Source organism: Mus musculus, chromosome 11 (genome assembly GCF_000001635.26).
Source record: "Mus musculus strain C57BL/6J chromosome 11, GRCm38.p6 C57BL/6J".
Classification (NCBI taxonomy): Eukaryota; Metazoa; Chordata; class Mammalia; order Rodentia; family Muridae; genus Mus; species Mus musculus.
This window is the reverse complement of record NC_000077.6, coordinates 34428613-34441205: the sequence shown is the minus strand read 5'-3', so window position 1 is coordinate 34441205 and position 12593 is coordinate 34428613. Positions and strand designations below refer to the sequence as shown.

General features: G+C 43.7%; 1 protein-coding gene across 3 annotated transcripts in view; it reads left to right on the top strand.

The window, feature by feature from the left end:
• The window catches only part of Dock2 (dedicator of cyto-kinesis 2), a 557091-nt gene that overhangs the window by 342700 nt on the left and 201798 nt on the right, over positions 1 to 12593 (top strand). For all 3 annotated transcript variants that reach the window (NM_033374.3, XM_017314861.2, XM_017314862.2), the window contains one exon: positions 2836 to 2931. In NM_033374.3, the coding sequence (NP_203538.2) occupies positions 2836 to 2931 (96 nt within the window). The remainder of the gene's footprint in view (positions 1 to 2835; positions 2932 to 12593) is intronic.

The window sequence follows — 12593 nt, the reverse complement described above, 5'->3', positions numbered from 1 at the left end:
AAATTGACAACATTCTATATACCTATCTACTGTAAGTGTTCAACATCTCTTGTGTCAAGATAGAATTCTCAACGCATTAAAAAAAATCAGGTTATCCAATTACAACCTGACATGTGTCAAGGTTTTACTTCACTGATGAAATGGGAAACAAGGCAAAGAAATGAGGTTCCTAGAAGTGTATAAACCTTGGTGCCTGGAGAGATGACTCTGTGGCTAAGAGCACTCCCTTCTTTCTTGGAGGACTCAGGTTCAGTTCCAAGCATCCATACTAGGTAGGGTGACTCATGACCACCTATGACTACAGCTCCTGGGGATCTGGCACCCTCTTCTGCCTTCCAGGGCACCAGCACTGACATCCACAGAGACACACGTAAATAAAAATAAAATAAATCTTTAGGAAAATTATATAAGCCCTGATCTTTTGTGAGAGAGTAGAGAGAAAATTGTCATCAGGTCTCAGACAGGTGGTGTTTAGCACAGACTAATAAAGCCAGATCCTTTTCCAAAGCAGTGAACCAACACCAAATGCTCTTTCACACGGTGGCCTCTCACCCCTGTGGAATTCTCTAGCTCTGCAGAGATATAAACTTTTGGTGTCTAATCAGCTATGGACAGTCTGTCAGGACTGCATTTCCCAAGAGAGGCCCCTCAGTTGATTTTCTCAGAATTGTTCTATTAAATGTCATGTAATCCTTATTTTGCTTTCTTTTCAAGTTTTGAGGTGGTTTTCTTTCTTACACATTTGTCATAAATATAACTCACCTTAGGACCCAAGGAAAACAGAGCAGTCTTACAAAGTACTGACTAGGTGCTGTGCGCTTTCTGCCTGCTCTGATCTGAGAGGATTCCCCCTCTTAAAAGGGGGGGTCTTTACCTGAAGGAGAGAGTAGCATCAAGAACATTTACACTGCAGGAGGATTTCCCAGTTAGTTTCAAAAGACAGATGGAAAGAATGAACAAAGGGCACAAGGTTCCGACAGCTGGATTCAGATTGTGATTCAGTACCAGGTCTGGGGTCTCTCACTGAAACTTGCCCGAGAGGTGATAAGACAGACCAGTTGTCGTGGAATACTCTACCATACTTCAAAATACCAAGGGGTTAGGATGAATCAAGGCGATGGGTTGGCCCCACCCCAACATACCCACCTCCATTTCTCTTCCTCTTCTTACTGGCCTTATGCAGGAAAGAACAATTAGAGTCCCTTCCAGATATCATAGTCTATGATTATTAAAAGAAAAAAATATCACTGCAATTTGCAATGTGTTTAGGTTGGGTGGATTAATTTCTTTGCCCTGGCCATAATGGGAAGACTGATTTTGTCATTTCAATTACAAGCCACCGTTTAGTTTGGGACTGGAAGACACTTCTTTTGGGTTAACCTCCACTTGCCGGGCAGGGAGCAATTAAGAGCGGCTGATTTGTGGCCACACTTTTACAGCTTAGCACAGGTTTATCATCTTGAAAGTTTTCCATTTGCATATAAGCTATACATTCTTTGGGTGACATTTCCATATCAGCCAGGGTTTATATTATGCATTGCCTCAGACTGCACTTTCTGGTACGTGCAGGGAATCCACAAGCCTGGCCGGGATGCTGATGCAGACCAGGGAAATGCTAAGGTGCAGGACCACTCAGCTCCCGATGTAGGTGGACACTCTGGGACTCTGTGGACAGAAGGCCTTTATCTTGGTCCCTAGTTGATGCCTCAAATCAGTAACTCAAGTTTTGATGTCGGCCACATTCATACACACGGAAGCTACAACACAGAGGAAAAACGATTTGCTCAAGGTCACCCAGCTCAGATTAGGAGAGGTGGAGTCCAAAGTCAAGTCCACCTAATCTCGTAACACTCCCCTAGACAGTCTCCACAGTGTGGACTCTCAGAGAAAATGGGATGGAATGTCACAGTTTTACGCTTTAAATACCAAACTTCCTGAACAATCTAATTGACATTCTTTAGACTAAAAAGGAATGGGTGTTTAAATGAAACCAGGGTCAGGAGGTCTAGGGGAAAAGGATACTTTTAATATCTATCTTGGTAAGGCAAGGAATGTAGTCCTGGGGAATAGTATGCTGAGTGGAGGCCATTATATAAATCGGATGCGATTGTAAAGGGAACGAAGAAAAGATAAGAGAGTAATGAATACATAGCATTGAAGATATTCTAAGAGAGGAAAGATCAGAAGTCACAGAAGGAGCTAGAAGTTGTCCAATTGAAAACAGAGACTATATTCATCTTGACAGATGGGCAAGGCTAATGAAGCCTCAGCAGTAACTCGTCTGTAACCTTGTCCTTGTTGCTCCTGGGAGTGTGAAAGGGAGGCAGACTTGAGAGACAGACTGTTAGATTTAATTCCTCCCCCTGACTTCCTTGCTGGGTAACCCCCAGATAAGTTACATCACTTTTCTGGGCTTCTGTCTGGTCGTTTGAATAGTGGCAATCCTAATGTTGCTTATCTTGATGAGAAAATAGGTGAGGTGCTTAGCTTAGTACCAGGTGGTTAGTAAGTACTGTAGCCATTTAGTGCTATAACTAGGAATGGCATATTTATGTGATACCAACTATAAGAAGTGATGAGTCAGGGAAAAATTTGTAGAAATAACAAAGTCAGGAGACCGCTTTCCTGTCCCTCCTACCCTTGAGCCTTGGGAAGACATAGGAATGGAGGGTGGAGGACACATGTCCAGAGAAAGACTGATGTCTGTCTGGGCTTGATGGAACCAGATAATCTGTAGGGCACATGATGTATATCTGGTCACTACTATCTGTGTCTTTGGAAGAGTGATCTGGTCCAGTGTATGAATTTTAAGTGTTGTCTCTCAATGCATTGTAGGCCTTCACTTATGACCACATCCAAGAGATCATGGTCCAGCTGCTTCGCACAGTGAACCGGACAGTCATCACGATGGGCCGAGATCACGCTTTGATTGTGAGTAAATCCTTCTTCCTTGTCAAATAACCTTAAACTCTTCTTTTTGGGAGGCCTTTGTTGAATGCCAACACTGGTCATTGCTTAGTTTGTAGCATAAAGGACTGTGCTTTTCTCCCATCTGAGTTAAGAAGACATGAACACCAGCTCAAGTTCTCAAAAGAAAGTATGACTTACAGTCTATCAAAGTGGAGATATACCAGCAGGAGTGGTATGTCACTAATAAACAGAGGGGAGTGGGTTTAAGAGAATAAGGTAGAGCGGTGCAGATCCTTGTCCACCATTTTGCTTGGCCTTATTTAAGTGTTGCTTAGGTTCGGGGCTCTAAGGCTTTGGTATTCTAAGTGACTTGATGGTGTGAACTCTGCCTGTGTTAGGTCTTAGGCAGTCCACCAGGCAGTCCATATATCCAGACACAAGGTCTATACAAGGATTTCTGGTGGTTAGGAATTATGAAACTGCTTCTTATAGGCCAAACGGAATCATTGCCCTCCCCTCTGGCCAAAAGGATACAGGACTCCAAGGACATCCTCCCTTGGTTCCAAATCAAAGCCCATGCTGGACTCAGGAGCCCTCAGTCTCCACCCACAAGTACTTGCTCTACATTTCAAACCCCTGCCCTAGCATCCCAGCCTCCCTCCTTCAGATACTCTTTATAATGACAAAGATCCTCTCCTCCCCACAGCTGCTCTGCCTGCCTCCTCCCTCAGAGGAGGTCTGGTCCCTTGGCTTCTCTTTTTCTCTGCTTTGGACTCTTCCAGATACCTCTGGATATCTTCTCTCTCTTACCTACAACAAAACCTTCCCCTCAAACAAACCATGGAGTGGTCATGTCAGCAGTTCCTTTACTGCATTCTGGCATACCCAGGTCAGTGCTAATTTGAGGGTCATTTTTTTTCTGCATAAACACTCTATTCCGAAGCGGGAAAGATTGCTGTTCTATGTGTGAATGTCTTCCCTCTCAAACCAAAAAAAAAAAAAAAAAAAAAGGAACAAACAACAAATCACCAACAGTGTGATCTCTCCCCATCTTGCCTAAATAAGGGCCTAACCCAGCCATGCTATTTTCAAACTGCTGTCAGCTCTGGGGACGCCCTGACCTCTGGTCATTTCTTTATGTGCTCCTGCCACATATAAACAGAATTCTATGTGGTGTCTGCAAAGCCGGTTCTCTCATTGTAATCAGACTGGTCCAGGAATCACCTAATCAGAGAGGCTTCCTGATCCTGGTGCCAGACTGCAGCACTGGGGTCCCTCCACCTGCTTCAAAAGCTAGAACATGTTTCTTTGTCTTTCTCAGCAGGTCTCCTCTGGGCTTTATTTGATTATTGTCTTGTTCTCATTGTGAGGATGGGAGCCCAGAGAAGTGATTTTAAAAAAAAAAAATCCTTGCTGTGATTTTGAGTCCCACAACAGCACTTAACATAGTAGATATTCTATAAATTCTGAATAAAAGATGTGGATGAATGAGTGGGTGGATGGATGGATGGATGGATGATGAATGAATGAATGAATGAATGAATGAATGAGTGAAGTGCACCAAGCTGAGATGCTGGTGTGTAAATGCCGGTGCTATTCAGCTCAGATTGACTGCTGCCATGTTTGATAGAATCATGATAGTTAACAAAATTCTGACTTCCCTGAGATATGACAAAAATCATCCTGTACTGTTTGTGATGGTTAACTACTCTTGGGCAGGGGGCCTGCCTTGCAGTGTGGTTGATATACCCAGTGACTTTCCACTGGAGAAAACTGATTTTCCCTTTCCGAGCAGATGATCAATTACGCGTATTTTCCTGGATTGGAGTGGAATTTGATGTCTACTTTTCCATTTCAGTGCTGAGATTTGGCTGGCCTGATCCTGTGCTGCCACAATCTCCATGAGTTCATATGAGTACCGGTCTTGTTTCATCCAGAGGACACTGTTTTCTTGCAGTCCTCTACCACCTCTGGCTTCTCCAGTCTTTCTATCTCCTCTTCTACACAGATATTCAGATCCCTGAACCTTGAGGGTAGGGGTTTGATGAGGCCATCTCATTTGGGATGAGAGCTTCAGTCTCTCATTTCCTTGCAGCACATTGCCCAGGCTGTTGGCAAACACAAAACAAACTCTAAGTTTGTGGAGAGAGATGCGGGGAAGTGGCTTTGTTCTGTCTTGTTTTAGCATTTCTATTTGTTTGTTTGTATGTATGTATGTATGTATGTATGTATGTATGTATGTATGTATGTTTTGATCCTCTTTCTTTTCTTAAGAGAGAGAGAGAGCACATGAAATTGAGAGGTGTGGAGAATCTGGAAAGGATTGGAAGAGGGAAAAGCATTATCAAAGTATATTAAATGAAAAGTTTTAATTAAGATATGCTGTACATGAAATTTCCTAACATTTAAGTACTGACAGATTGTATGATTTTCTGACAACTGGACTCAGCTTTCCAAAAGCACACTGGCATCTCTGCTTTACTGTGGTGTAGTAAGAATCATGGTTGAGGTTATCTAATGACAGCCTACCTCATAGACCCAGAGCCCAGATTATCACATATATTCTAGTGGTGGCTGGCGAGACTGCGGTCCCAAAAGGGAGTATGAGTGCAACAGTCCTCCATGGATTTGTCTCTGTCTACTCCTGTCTAGGCCTGTTTATTTACTCTCTAAGCCTGTTTACTTACTCACCATGTGTTATATGCATCTAAAGAAGCAAGGATGGGCTGGGAATGAGCCTGATATGTGTGGGGTCCAGGATCCCATCCTCCATCATGCAAAGATAGATAGATGACAGATAGATAGATAGGTAGATAGATAGATAGATAGATAGATAGATAGATAGATAGATAGATAGATAGATAGATGATAGATGGGTAGATACATGATAAAAAGGTAGATGATAGATACATGATAGGTAGATAGATAGATAGATAGATAGATAGATAGATAGATAGATAGATAGATAGATAGATGGGTGACTGATAGATGATGGATGAACAGACAGACAGACAGGCAGATGAAGATTTGTCCCACAGAGTGCTGCAATGCCAGGATCTTCTACTTCCCTGGGCTGCTCAGCCTTGCAAACAGTTTGTCATTTTTCTCACTTACCACCCTTCCAGAGCTGAAGTACCACCATTTCTTACTGAGTTAGAGGCCTCCTATGTGTGGCTCCCGGAGCGCACCTTAGATAAGCATTTTATGACCTTCCTAATCTTTATTCCTTTTCTTTGGAATGAGTCTGAAGGTGATCATCAATCCATTTGGCTCATTCTGTATATAGCAGGCTCTTAACTCCCTGCTTTTCCTTGAGAGTAGCAGTTCTTTAGAACAGGGTATGAACTGTAGAAAGCACTAAGTAAGTGGTGTCTATTGTTATTTCCCTTCCTATCTGGTCCAATGAGTCTCTGTCCATCTGCATTATCAACTCCAGCAAGTGATGGAGGAGTGATTCTCATTCATTCCTGCCTCTTTTATGGGTCTGCTCTTGGATCCTCTGCCCTAATGACTGGACTTTCTAATACTTATTCCTCTTGCTGTCTGGTATTCTTTGCCAGGGCATTCCCCTACTCTCCATTGCTCAGTGGTTTCCCCACTGCCTATAAAATGGCTCATAAACACATTCAGATCAGTCTTAACTTCTAGTGTCTGCTATGGGCTCAACTACTCTTTCTTTCAGTCTTTCATCTGACTTTCTGTCTAAATGTCCAAAATGGTATATGACTGGGTATTACCCACATATACCCAGTGCTCTGGATTTCTGCACCACCTGAGCATCTTCAATTGTCTACCATACCTTCCTGTGCCTTCCCAGTCTAGTGACCTTCTGCCTAACTTTTAAGGTCCAGCATAGACACACGCCTTTAGGAAGCTGCCCTCCCTAGAACATGTAATCACCAAACAGACTAGTTTTCATGAGTTCTAGGACTTTTGTACAGTTGTATGGCCACCACAGTAACTCAGCCTGGGTCCTTCCCTTCCCTACCCTGGGTTATTTTATGGGCACTCTCCATCCCTTCCCCATTCTTAAGCAACTATCTGTACCCATTTGCCTCTTTGGGGGACTTCATAAGGCAAACCCACACGAGTTTGAGTTCTCATGCCTGACTTCTTTCCTGAGCATTTTCTGTAGTCCATCCATATTTGGGGACATGCCATGCTCTGTCCCTTTTTATTGCTGGGTAATATTGTATGAACATGATGTTTTCTTATCCATGTACTAGTTAGTGGGTTTTTGGACTGTCTTCAACTTTAGGCTACTATAGATTATGCTGCTATGGTATTTGTTCATGGGTTTTGTGTGAACATATGTTAATTCCTCTTGAGTAGAAATTTCATAGTGGAATAGATGAAGCAACAGGTTTTTTCCTAAGAAATTGTCCAACTGTGTTTTAGAGTGGCTGTGCCATGCCTCATTCTACAAGCCATGTCTGAAGGCTCTGGTCCTCACATTCTTGCATAAACAAGACTGAAGACTCTATCAATCTTAATGGACTTAGAACAGGCCTACTGAGACCTTTCCATGTCATCTGCCCTTTGGTTGTTGTTTTGGTTTTTAGTCTTGTTTGTTTGTTTGTGAGCTAACCCTCTCTCCTCTGCATTGCCATATGATGTTTGAGAGGTTGCGCCTCTCTGCCCAGTGGTTAATACACCTTCATGCCATTGCTGTGAGACACATCCAGACACATCCTATCAACGCTGTTCTCAAGTGCATGGACCTACAGAGAACTCACTAATTTCTTTGGCATTTTGTGAGAACCTGTGCTATCCTTAGAAGAGGCTCAGAAGTTGTTTCTCTCCTATATTAGAAGAGCCCTGAGGGAAGGGACTATGTTCCACTTGCCCCTTTATCCTTAGCAGAATGCCTTGTGAAGAGTGAGTATTCAGAACACACTTACTGAGTAAATAATGTAGCTAATGAATAAATGAAACAGTCCCTGGAAGGCAGGGGAGGAGTTTCTGTGCATCTGCCTCCAGATTGTCTTTTCTTTTTAACTAAGGGTGCTTTCCTCAATAACAACTGGAGACATGTTAGAGAGGATGGGGGTGATGTAAGGCTGTCTTGTTCCTAATTTCTCTGTTCCTTGGTCTGGTCCCAGAGCCTTGCAGAGGTGCTGTTGCAAGCTAGCCTTTAGTCCTGGTGACTCCCATTTGCTGATTTAGCTACAGTGAAGAGAGAATTGAATGGGGAACAATAGGAGATAGAAGGAAAACCCAAAGGGGGCTCTCTTAGGACAGCTCCAATTTCACAAAAGGGGCCTTTCTAGCAATTCCAAGAATAGAAAGACCTTCAAAGTAAAGAAAATGGTGGTGGAAAGTAATTGCTCAGGGGTCAGGGGTCCCAGTCTTCATGTCCAAGGCTCCAATTTAATTTCAAATTGAGATTCAACAAGGAGAAAACATCCCCATTCCAGCCATCATTTTTAATTTTCCAGACATGATTTTTATTGGCTAGTTTCCATTGCTTGGGAATATTAAACAATCAATATTTTTGACACCTGCCATTCATGTCTAGTGCTTCTGAAATCCCAAATAAGACCTTGGCTGGGGAGGCAGGTGGGATTGCAGCTTGCCTCTTTTTATGGGGCAGACAGTGGCTCCTTTGGCTCAGCACAAGGCAATCATCATTTGCTAGAGACAGCCACTCCCAATTTTCTGTAAATCACCTGTCTGAACAATGGATTGTTAGAGAAGACAAACGGACAAAGGAAAGTCTATAAAAACCAAAATCAGGGACTCCGGAGGCTGGATGCATTTCCACTTCTCTCCTGCCTGATTCTAATCAAACACATAACAGATTGTTTATTGTAACCCTTGAATTACCAAGGAGCTAGACTTTGATGGTGAGAGAGGGTGGCTTGGTTGGGAAGAGGTGACATTTGATTAAGGGAGACAGGGCGACAGGAGAAGGGCTTCACACTCTCTCTACAGAGAATTATCAAAACATAGCAGCATCTTAACATCTTTGAACCTTGGATTTTGTTGTTTCCCTAGCTTCAGAGTCAGGGTCATAAAACAGACTGGGCTGCCCATGGCTGCTCTTGTTGACTGGTGATGTCTACCTGAAATACTGTCATGAGAATGATTGCAGGAGCTCTGTGTTGACTCAGTGGGACGAACCGAATTGATTAGTCATGTCTGTCACAGTGTGAACTGGTCAACAGTGATATATTGAAGATACTTATAAATATTTCACATTGACTGAAGTTACTGGTATTTCCATCTGGCCTAGTCTAAGTGTTTGTATAGTCAATATTCTTTTCTTTGTTTCCTTTATGAAGGCAGATTTGGATGAATGGCAAAAAAGAAATAATCTTGAGGAATTTTACCTAGTAACTGTTTCTATGTGAAATGTGCTGTGTTTGTATCCAATATAGAAGCTGTACCTTGATTTTTCTGTGGCCATAGCCAGAGAAGATGCTGCCGCTCATACTGTGACATCAAGTGTTCCTTTCAGAGATGTTAGTTAGCATATACAACAAGAAAATTTGACCCTGTGGTTTGTAAATCCTGTCCTGAGTTCTAAGGCAGTGGGAGTTACATTCTGTCCTAGGCTCGACCTTATACTGTGAGTCAGAGGGTGCAAATACCATCTCTAAAGTCACACAGCAGTAGCACCAGGGTCTCCTTCCTCAGGAGACACTGTCCAGCCTTAGGTGTGTAGATCAAGGCAAACTTGCAGGCCTGATTATCCCAGAGAAGGCTGGTCCCTCCCCTTTCTCACCCATGCTGGGAACTGTCACCCCACAGCAAGAATCAACCAGAGAACATGCCCACTGCCCGGAGTTCTGGGAAGGAAAGCGATCTGAAAATTCTGTTGAAACTGGAATCTAGCTTTTATTTCGGTTAGTTAAAATAAGCCTCTGGGTGATATATTTTGGGCCTAATTACCCCGCTTTCCACAGAGGAGTCTGTGGAGTGATTAAATAAAGGTAACTGCAGCTGGCATTCAGAGCAGTTTGTTAAAAAAGAACCAAGGGGGAAATCTGGAAGTCACCGCACCCTACTACCTCACCTAACAGGATTTCCAGAAAACCTGTGTCATGTAAACTCTAACTTCACATTCTAGTCATTCTTGCGGTGCTGAGTGGGGACTGCAGGTTGTCTGCTCAGAGCCGCAAGACCCTTGGCGGCACACCCTCCTACCTCCAGCCCATTGTCATGGAGAGTAGCATGTGACTTCCACATACACTGTTTGTCACTTATTAAGCACATGTTCATGTGGCAGGCAGACCTCTTGTACTCCACTTGACTTCCATCAGTTGTATAGTCAACAGTTGAGGCTCACAGAGGTTGAGTGACTTGCCTGTAAGCACACAGCTTGCTAGTAGTGGAGGAGCTAAAGCCTGAAACTCCGATGACCGTTTAAGAATCCCAGCTCTTAAGCAGTGTGCTGAACACAACTTAGTCTTTTAGTATCTAAAGGAACATGTTAGGCACCAGCCACCATAAAGGTCCCTAATGAGCATTGTGAACTCACAGCTGCTATTCTGCCTCTGCTGGGAACAAGTGAGATAGCCCATATGATGGCTTTTCAGAAACCTCCAAAAGGGCTTAGAATTTGGGGGTAGATTTGGATGGCTAAGACATTATTAGAGACAGTCTCCTCAATTCTGGTAATTAAATCTCAGAGTTAAACTAGGGGTGGGAGGAAGAACCTTTTGTTTATTTAAATTTTTATTTTGTTTGCTGGGAGGTATGGAGGGGGGAAGGCCAGCTTGGTGGCAGAGGTGGGATGAGATTCTTAAGTGCTGGGGAGACTGACTCCTCCTTCACCCTCCAGCTGCCTATCCAGTCCTTGAAGACTGGGACCACCATCTCTCTCTTTGCTGCCATTGCTACATCTCCTAAGAGCATACATGGCCTCCCTGCTTGTCCTTTCCATATTTAATCTTCCACCAAAGAGTTCCTCCAAAGAACTTTTTGGATGAGGAAGTGTCTGGGCCTCCACAATGCTGAAAGATGGAAGCCTAGTTAAGTGGACCCTCTGGGAACCCCATGTCTATCTGTCTTTCCCACAGTGTCTCCACACAATGTTCCCTCTGTGTGTATGTGTATGTGTATGTATATGTGTGTGTGTTCATGTGTAGGTATGGGAATGTTTATGCTTGTATATGTTTGTTCATTATAGGGATTAAGAAATTTGTTGTAAGAAAATACTGAAAATTATGCAAGGGACCTGACTTCAGGTTGGTAACAACAAAGGTGGCATCATTAACTCCGGGGAGCTTGGTTGCTCTCTAGGCTGGTAGGGGAGGGGCACAGGTTCTATACTTGGAGCACAGTGCTCATAAATGCATATTAGGGAATATTTGGATATACATGCATGTACACATGCGCGCGCGCACACACACACACACACACACACACACACACAGAGTCTTTCAACTCTTAAGGAAATCACTGCATATAGGACAGAAGTCACTTATCAAAAGTTGACATCATAGAACTGAATCTGGCACTTGAATATTATGACACCTTTGGGTGGGTGGCTTGGAAAGGGCAGAGAGCTCTCAGAGGGTGCAGGCCAGGAAACTCTTGGTGTGTGTATGACTCGTTGCCTATTCTGTCTTGTGGTCTTCCATTTCTTAGGCATCGTCTTTGGTGACCTGTAGATGTTGCAATTGCATGATTTCCACACTGGAGTGGGATTTTCTTTTTTTCCCACCTGTGTTCCATAGCAAGCCTTGACTCCCGGGGGAAGGAGCTGTGTCCTTATATGGTTGGGGTTCCTGTTCTCCTGTCAAGGACTTCGAGTGAAGCAGATGCTCAGTCCAACCTCGGGGTGTGGGGAGGGTGACTTAATGGAAAGAGCAAACCAATCCAAAGGACAAGAGGATAATGAGATTTCTAAAAGGTCTGAGTTTAAAAATAGGTAAGAAAAGCCCTGCTTCCTTCCAGACTTCCCTTTAAGGATCTTCCATCTATAAAATTCTGCAGTTCTGCCCCAGCGCCGTGAAAGGGTTCTTTTTGACAGGTTGAAGAAGAGCCTGGTTCATCCTCAGGATTATCCTTCTGGTCCCACATCAGCCTCAGAGATGGGAATTCGGAAGAGATTCACTGGCTTGCCTCTTCCTTGGTCTGTCCATGGAGCAGCCTATGTGGGGACAATGCCCTGTTTGGTAAACTGAGGCTCATATTACTACCACCAAGGATTTTCCCCACTTGACGTGTGGACCTTCACCTTGGGGTGCTGCAGAGCAGGTCAGCTTCGGACCTGGGCAAACTGGTACCCCAGTGGGACCATCACTGGCCACGTAAGGACATAGCTTTCAGCACCAGGAAAGGAAGACAGAGAGAGAGAGAGAGAGAGAGAGAGAGAGAGAGAGAGAGAGAGAGAGAGAGAGAGAGAGAGAATGTGGGAATCATTCAGCAAATGCTGGGAAATGCACTATTATGTCATTGAAGTTTTAACAAAATTATCTCCAAATAGCCCAGTGCCTTTTGGCTTGTGTTAGTGGAGCTATGCAAATCTGATTTGGGGCAAGTGACTTTAAGTGTGTTCTTAAAGATAAGACTCTGCAGAATCTCTTGTGCTGTTTCCCGGCACTGGGGACAGTCTTTAGAACAAAATGTCTGCCCTTGGCCTTGGCTGACCACCATCTCAGTCAGCATTGTTTTCTACGGGCAGTGAAGCAAGCTGTGGATTCTGAAGGGATCTGACAAGTGGGGAACTATAC